We start from the raw sequence: 16652 nt of genomic DNA on the forward strand, positions 1-16652 counted from the left end.
TGTAGTATCTGCATCTTAATTTAAAAAGCAATTGGCATAAAATTCTCTACCCACATGGGTATGGCAATAAGATGGCCTCCAACTCTCATAGACATGTTTGTAGATTTCGCTCAACTTAAAACCCATTTACACAAGAAAGAAAACATTTGTGGCTCAATAACTCATCCCAAGTTTTAACTGGAAACCTTAGTCCAATCAAAATATTCTATGTGTAATAGAAATGTTATTCAATCGTAACAGATTTATATTGTTTTCTTTTTGTTTCAGATCTATTGAGGAACTAGAATCGGAAGAAAATAGGTAAGCTTCAAATATGGTCAGTGTTTGTGTTGATATTCTGGAAAACTGGATAAGAAGCCTCAATGTATTTATTTTAGTAGATGGGTCATATATAGGGACACTAAGGATTAAAATGATTTATATTTATTACTTAAGAAGAAGATAATATGTAACAAGATATTTTATTTATTTTTATAGTCAAAATTGAACTTCCATGATTCAGATCATACAATTGAACACAACTTTCCAATTTACATTATATTTTCTAATTTGCTTTGTTCTCCTAGAATACTTTGTTGACAAGTATATTTAGGTAGGCACAGGAGCAGCAATGCACTACTGGGAGCTAGCTGCTTATTGGTGGCTGCACATATATACCTCTTATCATTAGCTCAACTGGTGTGTTTAGCTAGCACCCAGTAATTGTAGCTCCTCAACAAAGAATACCAAGAGAATGAAGCAAATTGTTTAATAGAAGAATACTAGAAATGTATTTAATGTGTTTGTGCTCTATCTGAATCAGAAAGGAACTTTGGGGTTTCACATCTTTTTAACATTGCTTAGTCATCTTAAAGTCTTACTTTAGATTAAGCTGCAAATATCCTCCTGTGCCCCTTTCTATATAGTACATATAGTATACTATGTAGTATATAGTATAGTATATATAGTAACAGTTAAAAGTTATATTAAAATTAATATTCTTTCTGGTCACTTTGAAATGGCTGCCAACTGCCAAGCTCTGCCCACTGATGACATCACAATCTGGGCTGCATTAAAAGCTTCACTAGTTACAAAAGACTCGCTAATTAGCTTAAAGGGCCACTAAACCCAAAATCTTTCTTTCATGATTCAGATAGAACATACAAATTTAAACAACATTACAATTTACTTCTATTATTTATTTTGCTTCATTTTTTTGATATCCTTATTTGAAGAAAAAGCAATGCACATGGGTGAGCCAATCACATGAGGCTTCTATGTGCAGCAACCAATCAGCAGCTACTGACCATATCTAGATATGCTTTTCAGCAAAGAATATCAAGAGAATAAAACAAATTAGATAATAGAAGTAAATTAGAAAGATGTTTAAAAATGCATTATCTTTCTAAATCATGAAAGAAAAAATGTGGGTATCGTGGCCCTTTAAAGGGACAGTCTAGGCCAAAATAAACTTTCATGATTCAGATAGAGCATGTAATTTTAAACAATTTTCCAATTTACTTTTATCACCAATTTTGCTTTGTTCTCTTGGTATTCTTAGTTGAAAGCTTAACCTAGGAGGTTCATATGCTAATTTCTTAGACCTTGAAGCCCACCTCTTTCAGATTGCATTTTAATAGTTTTTCCCCACCAGAGGGTGTTAGTTCACATATTTCATATAGATAACACTGTGCTCGTGCGCGTGAAGTAATCTGGGAGCAGGCACTGATTGGCCGGCCTGCAAGTCTGTCAAAAGAACTGAAAAAAGGGGCAGTTTGCAGAGGCTTAGATACAAGATAATCACAGAGGTTAAAAGTATATTATTATAACTGAGTTGGTTATGCAAAACTGGGGAATGGGTAATAAAGGGATTATCTATCTTTTAAAACAATAAAAATTCTGGTGTAGACTGTCCCTTTAAGCAGACTGACCATGCTATTCAGCAGAGTGCATAGATGCAGCCCAGATTGTGATGTCATCAGTGGACAGAGCTTGGCAGCGATTTTAAAGTGACCAGAAATAATAGTAATTTTACAATAACTTTTTTACTACTACTGCTGCATGATATAGGAAGGGTACAGGAAGTTATTTGCAGCTTAATCTAAACTAACTGACTAAGGTGTAGACTGTCCCTTTAAATATGTCCGTGTTCGCATTCTTTTGTGAAGCAACAATGTTACTAGTTTTACCTTTTCTGATTTGTTTTGTATTGATATATTGTAATGCTTGAAATCTCCTAAAGTTTATTACATGGGTTGTTTTTATAGTTACATTATTATGTGAGACTAAATATACAATGTATAGATTTAGGGAACATATTCTAATTTGCAATAGCCTATTTGCGAAGAAGCTACTTTTTCTTGCCAGTTAGACATCAATAAATGAGTTGTGTGATTTTTGCTGTACTGCAGTCTCTGCTCATCACCTTATTGAAACTAGTTTGTTGTATTTTCTGTTTACCATTTCTGCTGCTGACACTTGTGTTTTTGACCTTTGCAGCAAACTGTCCCACCAGCCTGTGCTGCTTTTCCTAAGGGATCCATACGTCTTGCCTACAGCTAACGGTAATGAAACCTGTCATCTGTTAACCGCTGTATACTGATCTGACCCTGCACCACAAAACCACAGTATTGTTATTACTGGCCTTCCACAGTTAGATACTTTTGTCAAATGTTTCCCACTTGTGTTAGCTGTTGAAGCAAAATGACAGTGGGACACTAAATTAGCAATTCGATATATGTACTTTTTTTGTTGTGGATCTGTGCTCTGGATAATGTTCTTTTTTTCTCCCCATTATTTGGGTTACTTTATGCACAGACACTGAATGGACAAGAAAATCTACTTACACAATTAAAGGGACAGTATACGCCCATTTTTATATAACTGCATGTAATAGACACTACAATAAAGAAGGATATGCACAGATACTGATCTAACAAACCGTATGGGGTCGCGTAACCCTAATATGGGGGTCGCAAAAAATTCAGGGAGGCCCGTGTAAGAAGTGGCCTTCTGATTCCTTATTTCATCCCGCGATCTTAAGACTGGTCTTAGGGGTGTGCGACCTCTGCCATCGCACAGGTCACACACTTAAAGCGCTGGCCGGCTGCCTCCTTCCTCCCAGCACTCCCTCTTTCCTCCTCTGCAGCAGCGATGGGAAGAAGTGATATGTCACTTCCTCCCAGCACACTGTGCTGCTCAGAAGAGAAGAGGGAGCCCTGCAGAGAAGGTCCTTGCCCAGCAGATATGGTAGGAGGCCTTTCTTTGTAGGAGTTGTAAGTGAGAGTACTGGTAGCTACTCTTAGAAATCAGTGTCGAACTCCCATGAAGGTTTATTTTTTCCCCTGTCACCATGGCTCACATATTAACCTGGGCCCTGGATAAGCAAAATTGCTTTCAGGTGTTATCAGATCTACTTCATCAAGCCGCCTACAGTTTTTGTTTCCCAATTTTAGGTTTCAAGAGATCCTGTGAAGACAAAGACTTTAATATGTAACCAAAATCTCCCAGACAAGGGCTATTCATTTTTTCTTTCCTTGCATGTAGGAAATAAACCAGATTTTTTGAATATCCGTATACAAGCACAGATAAGTCAATTAGTAACTCATAGGGGAGTATGAGCATGGAAGGGAGGGCATGAGCATGGAAGGAAGGGTATGAGCATGGAAGGGGGTATGAATATGAATGGAGAGTATGGAAGGGGCAGGGCAGTGAGCATGGAAGGGGCAGTGAGCATGGAAAGGGGGAGTATAAGTATGAAGTGGGAGTAGGAGTATGGAAGGAGGTATGAATATGAAGCGGGAGCAGTGACGTGCAGTGAGTTCAGGGGCTAGTGAGGCACTGGCTTTGATACACCCAGGAAAAACATATATTAACCCGATAGAGATAGCTTTAAAATTTACGTGTATGTGCCTTGTAGTGCATATAGACAGTTGTTTGCTTGGAGAGAGATTTTAAATCCATTTTTTTCCACAAATATATAAGAACTATTACAGATGCATAAGTAGAAATCACAGGGCTCTGGTAAAAAAAAAATCCATGAAAGCCCCCCCCCAAAAAACACATTTTCCTTAGCTTCTCAGCCCCCCTCTCCTTTACACAGCTGCCTTCTCACTTTCTTTTTTTTTTTTTTTTTTTTTTTTTTTAATTTAATTTTTTTATTGAGGTTTTGCAATACAAACATCATACAATGAATGCCTCATCAAGTCAAAAATAAACATGTTAATATATAGGAAACAAAAACAGTTGCAGGACGATATATAACGATATCCATGTATAATAATAGCAAGGCTATTCAAACCTCTGTTTTGTAATATTTTAATCTTAATTGGCAGACTAATTGGCAGGCCACTTATGGACCCTTTTAGATAGGTTAATTGAATCGTATATGTTAGTCTGAAAAACAGCCACTTTTGGGCTTTATAGTAGTTGTAGGGAAACAGCGGGTAAGCACCGCTTGGAGTATGGAAGGGGAAGGGGGGGCGGAGATTTCGGAGTTGGTTCTAGACAATGTTGTACAATTAAATAATATGACACCTAGATCTCTGAAGTAGTAAAATTAACGCTTTAAGTGAGAAGACACCCATACAACAATAATTAAGCTTCTAAGAGGATAAGTGGGGTGGAGGGCTTCATATTAAAGTGGTGAGTGAAAAAGATAGTAGTTATAGATAGACCTCCATGGGCTATGAGGTGTTATGGAGTGATATAATTTGCACTATGGGCACCATCATAAAAGGTAATGGAACATAATAGCCTAAAAGCATTAAAGGAATATACTCCCAAATCTTAGGCTGATATTTTATCATATATCTCATGCTACAGAAACCACATTCGCCCAGGATGTTATATTAATTAGAGAGTTTATAAATGAAGTGAATTATTATGCTAGGTAATTTGGGAATCTAGTTGTAGATACAGCCTCGGAACCTATAGCGACCCCGTCATCAGATAGTACAGTAGGGGTTATATGATACATTACAAGCAATATATCATTAAATAGCAGAAAATATGGGTATCGAATACATGGATAAGACCCGCATTATGGGTGTGCCCTGGCTTACTATATGAAAGCATTGCATGAACTAAAGCTCATTGTGGTATATGGGTTAAAATGTCAAATTAACAACCCTATCCAGGGGACTGAAGCTGTCACAACTAAATAATATAAAAATATCGAGCCTGGTTATACAAGCATGTAGTTTAAAGAAGTTAATGAGGCATACAAAAGATGCATATCATAACCGAAAGCAACAGCCTAGCTATTAAAGAGAATTATGCTAAGTATTAACAAGACCAATATATAATTAATATGGGGAATAGCTAGTAGAAAGGCTAGATCCTATAAAGGGTTGGTATGGCCATATCTTGCAAACAGTATATTCATCAATGAATCCCAATCCTAGGCTAGCGATAGGCACCGTTTCAATATGCTATTGAATCAAATTGGAGTCATACTACTTATAAATCTACAACTGCCCCGTTTTATATAGTATTAGGATGATACTACCTAGTGCCACTCTATATAAAACAATTTAAAGGAAGAACTTGTCACTTAGGCATCTGTATGCTAAGGACTGGAATAATATAGCTTCCATGAGAACAGCAGTGCTACAACACAAGTGTCCTAATTAGAACAATGACACTATCTAGAAACTGGGAATAAGAAAACACGCTAAACACAGTGTAATAAAAATCAGCTTAAGACATCCGTTACAATATTTTTACAATATAATAGTGGAGGGTAAAGGTTAGCCCCATCAATGATAGCTCTTATCTTACAGAGAGAGAAATGTAAGGAACGAGTTATAACCCAACACCTGTGTACAAAAGTAAAACATGCTATAAACATACATACAGTATAAATATAAGTATCTGCTATGGTTTCGAGAACATAGACAGTCTTTAACAAACTATGAGGATGCCCTGTGAATAAACATTAAATGAGTAGTTATTAATTGCAGTATTGAGAAAACAAGTTCATCAGGTTAGTAAGCCTACGTATATCTTAAAATTGAGAAACTGTCATGCAAAAAATAGTATTTCTCCAACATAGGTGTGTCCGGTCCACGGCGTCATCCTTACTTGTGGGATATTCTCTTCCCCAACAGGAAATGGCAAAGAGCCCAGCAAAGCTGGTCACATGATCCCTCCTAGGCTCCGCCTACCCCAGTCATTCTCTTTGCCGTTGTACAGGCAACATCTCCACGGAGATGGCTTAGAGTTTTTTAGTGTTTAACTGTAGTTTTTATTATTCAATCAAGAGTTTGTTATTTTGAAATAGTGCTGGTATGTACTATTTACTCAGAAACAGAAAAGAGATGAAGATTTCTGTTTGTATGAGGAAAATGATTTTAGCAACCGTCACTAAAATCCATGGCTGTTCCACACAGGACTGTTGAGAGCAATTAACTTCAGTTGGGGGAACAGTGAGCAGTCTCTTGCTGCTTGAGGTATGACACATTCTAACAAGACGATGTAATGCTGGAAGCTGTCATTTTCCCTCTGGGATCCGGTAAGCCATGTTTATTACGATTGTAAATAAGGGCTTCAAAAAGGGCTTATTAAGACTGTAGACTTTTTTTGGGCTAAATCGATTGATTATTAACACATATTTAGCCTTGAGGAATCATTTTATCTGGGTATTTTGATATAATAATATCGGCAGGCACTGTTTTAGACACCTTATTCTTTAGGGGCTTTCCCAAAGCATAGACAGAGCCTCATTTTCGCGCCGGTGTTGCGCACTTGTTTTTGAGAGGCATGGCATGCAGTCGCATGTGAGAGGAGCTCTGATACTTAGAAAAGACTTTCTGAAGGCGTCATTTGGTATCGTATTCCCCTTGGGGCTTGGTTGGGTCTCAGCAAAGCAGATACCAGGGACTGTAAAGGGGTTAAAGTTCAAAACGGCTCCGGTTCCGTTATTTTAAGGGTTAAAGCTTCCAAATTTGGTGTGCAATACTTTTAAGGCTTTAAGACACTGTGGTGAAAATTTGGTAAATTTTGAACAATTCCTTCATGTTTTTTCGCATTTGCAGTAATAAAGTGTGTTCAGTTTAAAATTTAAAGTGACAGTAACGGTTTTATTTTAAAACGTTTTTTGTACTCGTTATCAAGTTTATGCCTGTTTAACATGTCTGAACTACCAGATAGACTGTGTTCTGAATGTGGGGAAGCCAGAATTCCTATTCATTTAAATAAATGTGATTTATGTGACAATGACAATGATGCCCAAGATGATTCCTCAAGTGAGGGGAGTAAGCATGGTACTGCATCATTCCCTCCTTCGTCTACACGAGTCTTGCCCACTCAGGAGGCCCCTAGTACATCTAGCGCGCCAATACTCCTTACTATGCAACAATTAACGGCTGTAATGGATAATTCTGTCAAAAACATTTTAGCCAAAATGAACACTTATCAGCGTAAGCGCGACTGCTCTGTTTTAGATACTGAAGAGCATGACGACGCTGATATTAATATTTCTGAAGGGCCCCTAACTCAGTCTGATGGGGCCAGGGAGGTTTTGTCTGAGGGAGAAATTACTGATTCAGGGAACATTTCTCAACAAGCTGAACCTGATGTGATTGCATTTAAATTTAAGTTGGAACATCTCCGCATTCTGCTTAAGGAGGTATTATCCACTCTGGATGATTGTGACAAGTTGGTCATCCCAGAGAAACTATGTAAAATGGACAAGTTCCTAGAGGTGCCGGGGCTCCCAGAAGCTTTTCCTATACCCAAGCGGGTGGCGGACATTGTTAATAAAGAATGGGAAAGGCCCGGTATTCCTTTCGTCCCTCCCCCCATATTTAAAAAATTGTTTCCTATGGTCGACCCCAGAAAGGACTTATGGCAGACAGTCCCCAAGGTCGAGGGAGCGGTTTCCACTTTAAACAAACGCACCACTATACCCATAGAGGATAGTTGTGCTTTCAAAGATCCTATGGATAAAAAATTAGAAGGTTTGCTTAAAAAGATGTTTGTTCAGCAGGGTTACCTTCTACAACCAATTTCATGCATTGTCCCTGTCGCTACAGCCGCATGTTTCTGGTTCGATGAGCTGATAAAGGCGGTCGACAGTGATTCTCCTCCTTATGAGGAGATTATGGACAGAATCAATGCTCTCAAATTGGCTAATTCTTTCACCCTAGACGCCACTTTGCAATTGGCTAGGTTAGCGGCTAAGAATTCTGGGTTTGCTATTGTGGCGCGCAGAGCGCTTTGGTTGAAATCTTGGTCGGCTGATGCGTCTTCCAAGAACAAGCTACTTAACATTCCTTTCAAGGGGAAAACGCTGTTTGGCCCTGACTTGAAAGAGATTATCTCGGATATCACTGGGGGTAAGGGCCACGCCCTTCCTCAGGATCGGCCTTTCAAGGCAAAAAATAAACCTAATTTTCGTCCCTTTCGTAGAAACGGACCAGCCCAAAGTGCTACGTCCTCTAAGCAAGAGGGTAATACTTCTCAAGCCAAGCCAGCTTGGAGACCAATGCAAGGCTGGAACAAGGGAAAGCAGGCCAAGAAACCTGCCACTGCTACCAAGACAGCATGAAATGTTGGCCCCCGATCCGGGACCGGATCTGGTGGGGGGCAGACTCTCTCTCTTCGCTCAGGCTTGGGCAAGAGATGTTCTGGATCCTTGGGCGCTAGAAATAGTCTCCCAAGGTTATCTTCTGGAATTCAAGGGACTTCCCCCAAGGGGGAGGTTCCACAGGTCTCAGTTGTCTTCAGACCACATAAAAAGACAGGCATTCTTACATTGTGTAGAAGACCTGTTAAAAATGGGAGTGATTCATCCCGTTCCATTAAGAGAACAAGGGATGGGGTTCTACTCCAATCTGTTTATAGTTCCCAAAAAAGAGGGAACGTTCAGACCAATCTTAGATCTCAAGATCTTAAACAAGTTTCTCAAGGTTCCATCGTTCAAGATGGAAACCATTCGAACTATTCTTCCTTCCATCCAGGAAGGTCAATTCATGACCACGGTGGATTTAAAGGATGCGTATCTACATATTCCTATCCACAAGGAACATCATCGGTTCCTGAGGTTCGCATTCCTGGACAAACATTACCAGTTCGTGGCGCTTCCTTTCGGATTAGCCACTGCTCCAAGGATTTTCACAAAGGTACTAGGGTCCCTTCTAGCTGTGCTAAGACCAAGGGGCATTGCTGTAGTACCTTACTTGGACGACATTCTGATTCAAGCGTCGTCCCTTCCTCAAGCAAAGGCTCACACGGACATTGTCCTGGCCTTTCTCAGATCTCACGGATGGAAAGTGAACGTGGAAAAGAGTTCTCTATCTCCGTCAACAAGGGTTCCCTTCTTGGGAACAATAATAGACTCCTTAGAAATGAGGATTTTTCTGACAGAGGCCAGAAAAACAAAACTTCTAGACTCTTGTTGGATACTCCATTCCGTTCCTCTTCCTTCCATAGCTCAGTGCATGGAAGTGATCGGGTTGATGGTAGCGGCAATGGACATAGTTCCTTTTGCACGCATTCATCTAAGACCATTATAACTGTGCATGCTCAGTCAGTGGAATGGGGACTATACAGACTTGTCTCCGAAGATACAAGTAAATCAGAGGACCAGAGACTCACTCCGTTGGTGGCTGTCCCTGGACAACCTGTCACGAGGGATGACATTCCGCAGACCAGAGTGGGTCATTGTCACGACCGACGCCAGTCTGATGGGCTGGGGCGCGGTCTGGGGATCCCTGAAAGCTCAGGGTCTTTGGTCTCGGGAAGAATCTCTTCTACCGATAAATATTCTGAAACTGAGAGCGATATTCAATGCTCTCAAGGCTTGGCCTCAGCTTGCGAGGGCCAAGTTCATACGGTTTCAATCAGACAACATGACAACTGTTGCGTACATCAACCATCAGGGGGGAACAAGGAGTTCCCTGGCGATGGAAGAAGTGACCAAAATCATTCTATGGGCGGAGTCTCACTCCTGCCACCTGTCTGCTATCCACATCCCAGGAGTGGAAAATTGGGAAGCGGATTTTCTGAATCGTCAGACATTGCATCCGGGGGAGTGGGAACTCCATCCGGAAATCTTTGCCCAAGTCACTCAGCTGTGGGGCATTCCAGACATGGATCTGATGGCCTCTCGTCAGAACTTCAAAGTTCCTTGCTACGGGTCCAGATCCAGGGATCCCAAGGCGGCTCTAGTGGATGCACTAGTAGCACCTTGGACCTTCAAACTAGCTTATGTGTTCCCGCCGTTTCCTCTCATCCCCAGGCTGGTAGCCAGGATCAATCAGGAGAGGGCGTCGGTGATCTTGATAGCTCCTGCGTGGCCACGCAGGACTTGGTACGCAGATCTGGTGAATATGTCATCGGCTCCTCCTTGGAAGCTACCTTTGAGACGAGACCTTCTTGTTCAGGGTCCGTTCGAACATCCGAATCTGGTTTCACTCCAGCTGACTGCTTGGAGATTGAACGCTTGATCTTATCGAAGCGAGGATTCTCAGATTCTGTTATCGATACTCTTGTTCAGGCCAGAAAGCCTGTAACTAGAAAGATTTACCACAAAATTTGGAAAAAATATATCTGTTGGTGTGAATCTAAAGGATTCCCTTGGGACAAGGTTAAGATTCCTAGGATTCTATCCTTCCTTCAAGAAGGATTGGAAAAAGGATTATCTGCAAGTTCCCTGAAGGGACAGATTTCTGCCTTGTCTGTGTTACTTCACAAAAAGCTGGCCGCTGTGCCAGATGTTCAAGCTTTTGTTCAGGCTCTGGTTAGAATTAAGCCTGTTTACAAACCTTTGACTCCTCCTTGGAGTCTCAATTTAGTTCTTTCAGTTCTTCAGGAGGTTCCGTTTGAACCCTTGCATTCCGTTGATATTAAGTTATTATCTTGGAAAGTTTTGTTTTTAGTTGCAATTTCTTCTGCTAGAAGAGTTTCAGAATTATCTGCTCTGCAGTGTTCTCCTCCTTATCTGGTGTTCCATGCAGATAAGGTGGTTTTACGTACTAAACCTGGTTTTCTTCCAAAAGTTGTTTCTAACAAAAACATTAACCAGGAGATTATCGTACCTTCTCTGTGTCCGAAACCAGTTTCAAAGAAGGAACGTTTGTTGCACAATTTGGATGTTGTTCGCGCTCTAAAATTCTATTTAGATGCTACAAAGGATTTTAGACAAACATCTTCCTTGTTTGTTGTTTATTCTGGTAAAAGGAGAGGTCAAAAAGCAACTTCTACCTCTCTCTCTTTTTGGATTAAAAGCATCATCAGATTGGCTTACGAGACTGCCGGACGGCAGCCTCCCGAAAGAATCACAGCTCATTCCACTAGGGCTGTGGCTTCCACATGGGCCTTCAAGAACGAGGCTTCTGTTGATCAGATATGTAGGGCAGCGACTTGGTCTTCACTGCACACTTTTACCAAATTTTACAAGTTTGATACTTTTGCTTCTTCTGAGGCTATTTTTGGGAGAAAGGTTTTGCAAGCCGTGGTGCCTTCCATTTAGGTGACCTGATTTGCTCCCTCCCTTCATCCGTGTCCTAAAGCTTTGGTATTGGTTCCCACAAGTAAGGATGACGCCGTGGACCGGACACACCTATGTTGGAGAAAACAGAATTTATGTTTACCTGATAAATTACTTTCTCCAACGGTGTGTCCGGTCCACGGCCCGCCCTGGTTTTTTTAATCAGGTCTGATAATTTATTTTCTTTAACTACAGTCACCACGGTACCATATGGTTTCTCCTATGCAAATATTCCTCCTTAACGTCGGTCGAATGACTGGGGTAGGCGGAGCCTAGGAGGGATCATGTGACCAGCTTTGCTGGGCTCTTTGCCATTTCCTGTTGGGGAAGAGAATATCCCACAAGTAAGGATGACGCCGTGGACCGGACACACCGTTGGAGAAAGTAATTTATCAGGTAAACATAAATTCTGTTTTGTATAACCCACAGCCTGGCCTAACTTATATGTCCAAAGAGGGGAAAGTCTAGCCGCTGGAGTATATGAGTGGTGCTTAATGTGATCATGTATGTCCTAACATAGTTAACCAAGATAAACTAAGGCTACTGTAATTATGGAGTAAGGCATGTTTCACCTAATATTTGATCAGATAACGTATAGGAGTGTGTACATCTCAATCAGAGTCTCTCTGTATCAAACTAATCAAAGGGATATCCTAATAGACGTTAAGTCTGGCTAAAGGTATATAGCTACAGAAGTGTATGTTACCAGAGTGTGCAGAGTGTTAGAGCTGGGTATGATAAGAGGGTCTAATAGATTTTGAAATATCTAAATACTAGAAGTACCTCTACCTAAATAACATTGAGGATGCCTGGTGGGCTTTAAACAGACTACTAACTGATACTTATGTAAGTGGGGCCAATAAGTAAAACCAGCATTCTCACATCCTTAATATATTATGATAACTCTAAGGTAAATCAGTATCATACCAATAGCACCCAAACTTAGTATAAGAATATAACATTGTTATGTGTAAGCTTTTGGATCACGGGAGGAAGGAAAATAAAACCATATACCAACATGACAACCCATAGAGTTAGTGTAAATGAGGTTATGTGTTCCCCAGCAATTATGATGTAAGGTCTGCGCCTTATAGATAAAAATTATCATTCTCTGGAGATATAGAATATAGCTAATATCTTAAAAGACATGACATTCACTCTAATTGCCAATGGAAGGGCAGACATTCTCTCTAGAGAACACAGTAATGTTGCATGTAAAAAAACAAAAATACAAAAAACACAGGCCTACCATAAGAGCTTAATATCAATAATACAGAATAAATGTCCCAACAGCAGTAAGTCTTTATGACTAGTAGACAATAATAATCCCTAAAGTTGTCAGAAACTATCCGTGAGGTTCTGTGCCATCTTGCTAAGAAACTCGCAAAACATATGTGTGGAGCTGCAGAAGTCCAGCGTTAGCTATTATTAAGGGAGTGACAGAAACTATTTGTGTATAAATCTAAGAAGAGAAAAAAAACTACGACTAACTTTAGGCCTAAGCTTCTTGTGGAAAAACATTTAAATACCACCTGAGCGAGTGGCTACATAACTTATGAAAACAAATAAGGAATTCAAAGTAAGTATTTTCAAGTCCTGCTAACACTTAATGATATGCTTTTCTGAGCAGGAGATCAATATAGCTGTCTCGGAATAAGTGTTCTCGACATGAGCCAAGTCAGGCAAGCATTGTTTAGCCGATACCAGATTTGTAGCGATGACATGCCATCAGTATTAGCACTAGGAATGGAAATCCAGAAGAACAGATGTGAAGGGTAGGCAGAGGCTCTCTGCCCTCCAAGCTGGCCTCTCCTTTCAGATTGAACACCTCCCCAGTCGCCAGGCTAGGCTGTAAATACCCCTTTATGCAATTTCCACATTCAGAAGCAGTCTCTTGGAGCGGGGCTGGGAGATCATAGGGTGCTGCCATGACTGTAGGTGTTGATTTGCCTTGTGCGCGGGAGATGCCAGAAAGCGACACATCCCCAGCCTCCAGCTCTACTGTTATAGTCGGCAACAGGTAAAGATCCGATGTTCGGTCCGATCTGAAATTCCGGCGGTTTAGTGTGGATCCATTAGGTGGGATCTCTGTAGTTTCCCAGGTTTTGAGTGCCGGTACAGTGCAGTCGCTATTAGCTGTTGTCGGGTCAATGTACTGAAGATTATAAGCTGGTAGCAGTGTTAGGTATAGCAATAGCAGCGCTAGTTCATCTTTCAGGCTCTGAAAGTGTCTCTCCAGAAGGTGATGGGTGCGCTGTTCCCAAGCTGCCAGGGCTTCCATTCCGGTAAAGTCTTTTTATTGATAGATACTCTCCAGTATCTCCACGTGGCACCGCTGAGGATGTTATATCAAAAACTCGTCCCGAAATGATGTGCTTGTCGTTTCTTGTAGTGGAGGGTAGATGTTAATTACATTCTTTTCTATTATAGCTGAATTTTGAGCTCTGTAAATACAAATAAATCCATATATTTATGTCTGAAGGTCCGGAGCTTCATAGAAACACTTCTAGCTGCTTTAGTAGTTGGCTCCTCCCCCGCCTTCTCACTTTCTTAACCCCAACTCCCTCACCTAACCTCCTCTGTATCCTCTCAACTCCCCTCTCCCTCACACATACAGCCCCCTCCATACCCTCTCAACATCCCTCACACACAGCCCTCCTCCTCACCCTCTCAGCTCTTTCACACACACACAGTCCCCCTCCTCACCCTCTCATTCCCCTCTCCCTCACACACAGCACTCTCCTCACCCAGTCATCCCCTCTTCCTCAAACACTGCCCCTCCTCACCCTCTCAGCTCCTTCACAGTCACACAGCCCTCTCCTCACCCAGTCATCCCCTCTCCCTCACACACAGCCCCCTCCTTACCCTCTCAGCTCCCCTCTCACTCACACACAGCCCCCCTCCTCACCCTCTCAGCTCCCCTCTCACTCACACACAGCCCCCTCCTCACCCTCTCAGCTCCTTCATACATGAAGTCGACTCCTTAACGTGTCAGCTACCCTCTCCCACACACAACCCCCTCTGCACGCTCTAATCCCCCTCTCCCTAACACACAGCCCCCGCCTTACCCTCACAGATCCACTCTCACACAGCCCTCTCCTCACTTAGTCATCCCCTCCCCCTCACACACAGCCCTCTCCTCACCCAGTCATCCCCTCTCCCTCACACACAGCCCCCTCCTTACCCTCTCAGCTCCCCTCTCACTCACACACAGCCCCCTCCTCACCCTCTCAGCTCCTTCATACATGCACAGTCGACTCCTTAACTTGTCAGCTACCCTCTCCCACACACAACCCCCTCTGCACGCTCTCATCCCCCTCTTCCTAACACACAGCCCCCTCCTTACCCTCACAGATCCACTCTCACACAGCCCTCTCCTCACTTAGTCATCCCCTCCCCCTCATAAACAGACCCCTCCTTACCCTCTCAGCTCCTTCAGTCACACAGCCCTCTCCTCACCCAGTCATCCCCTCTCCCTCACACACAGCCCCCTCCTTACCCTCTCAGCTCCCCTCTCAGACACACACAGCCCCCCTCCTCACCCTCTCAGCTGCTTCATACATGCACAGTCGACTCCTTAACTTATCAGCTACCCTCTCCCACACACAACCCCCTCTGCACGCTCTCATCCCCCTCTCCCTAACGCACAGCCCCCTTCTTACCCTCACAGATCCACTCTCACACACAGCCCTCTCCTCACTTAGTCATCCCCTCCCCCTCACACACAGCCCCTCCTCACCCTCTCAGCTCCTTCACAGTCACACATTCTGCTCCTCACCCAGTCATCCCCTCTCCCTCACACACAGCCCCCTCCTTACCCTCTCAGCTCCCCTCTTACTCACACACAGCCCCCTCCTCACCCTCTCAGCTCCTTCATACATGCACAGTCGACTCCTTAACTTGTCAGCTACCCTCTCCCACACACAACCCCCTCTGCAGTGCACGCTCTCATCCCCCTCTCCCTAACACACAGCCCCCTTCTTACCCTCACAGATCCACTCTCACAAACAGCCCTCTCCTCACTTAGTCATCCCCTCCCCCTCACACACAGCCCCTCCTCACCCTCTCAGCTCCTTCACAGTCACACAGCCCTCTTACCCAGTCATCCCCTCTCCCTCACACACAGCCCCCTCCTTACCCTCTCAGCTCCCCTCTCACTCACACACAGCCCCCTCTCAGCTCCTTCATACATGCACAGTCGACTCCTTAACTTGTCAGCTACCCTCTCCCACACACAACCCCCTCTGCATGCTCTCATCCCCCTCCTTACCCTCACAGATCCACTCTCACACACAGCCCACTCCTCACTTAGTCATCCCCTCATAAACAGACCCCTCCTTGCCCTCTCAGCTCCCCTCTAACTCACAAATCCCCCTTCTCACCTTTATAACCCAACCTCAAACCAGGCAGCTCCTATCATCTACCTCCCTCAATCCCATTCTCTACCTCCCCCCTGACCCTCTCAGTCCACCTCTCACTCACACACAGCCTCCTCTTTGACAAACATATGCAATATTTCTTTCACACACACCACTCTTACACACCCCTTACCCCTCCAGATGCACACACCTCTCACACACACCCTCATATACACATCAGTCTCAAACGTTTTCTGTCACACTCAGTCAGACACTGAGTACTGACCTCTTGGTTAAAATCACTGCTCAGCAAATATTTACACACAACTAACTTCTGTAAAGGGACTGGGAGAAGATCAGTGTGTGTTCTGTGCAGAGTGCAGACCGGAGGGAGGAGTAAAGTTCATTCAGGTTACTTCCTGTGTTGAGCAGTGGTGCTGAATTGATCCCTGAAGGACAGCTACTGCAAGATGCAGCATAGAATAAAATGCATAATCCTACATCCTTTTATTCTATTAAAATGTAAACTCGAGACAATTTCCAGGATGCCTAATTTCATAGGCATTGCGCATATACCCTTTAGCTTTAACTGTACAGTAATAGAGATTAGTATAAAGATAAAATGCTGAACGGCTACAAGTAAAAGACAGTGGATCATGTTAGAGGAGGAGTGGGGGATAATAACTGCAGCTTGCAACAAGAGGTTAATTAGAGCAGTAGTATAAGCCTTACTACTGCTCTAATTAACCTCTTGTTGCAAGCTGCAGTTATTATCCCCCACTCCTCCTCTAACATGATCCACTGTCTTTTACTTGTAGCCG

General features: G+C 42.7%; 1 protein-coding gene across 1 annotated transcript in view; it reads left to right on the top strand.

Annotated features, from left to right (window-relative positions):
- The window catches only part of SNX24 (sorting nexin 24), a 569481-nt gene that overhangs the window by 527205 nt on the left and 25624 nt on the right, over positions 1 to 16652 (top strand). The window contains exons 5-6 of the mRNA XM_053701609.1: positions 268 to 300; positions 2479 to 2543. Coding sequence (XP_053557584.1) covers positions 268 to 300; positions 2479 to 2543 — 98 coding nt within the window. The remainder of the gene's footprint in view (positions 1 to 267; positions 301 to 2478; positions 2544 to 16652) is intronic.

This window comes from Bombina bombina, chromosome 2, assembly GCF_027579735.1.
Source record: "Bombina bombina isolate aBomBom1 chromosome 2, aBomBom1.pri, whole genome shotgun sequence".
In the NCBI taxonomy this organism is placed as follows: domain Eukaryota; kingdom Metazoa; phylum Chordata; class Amphibia; order Anura; family Bombinatoridae; genus Bombina; species Bombina bombina.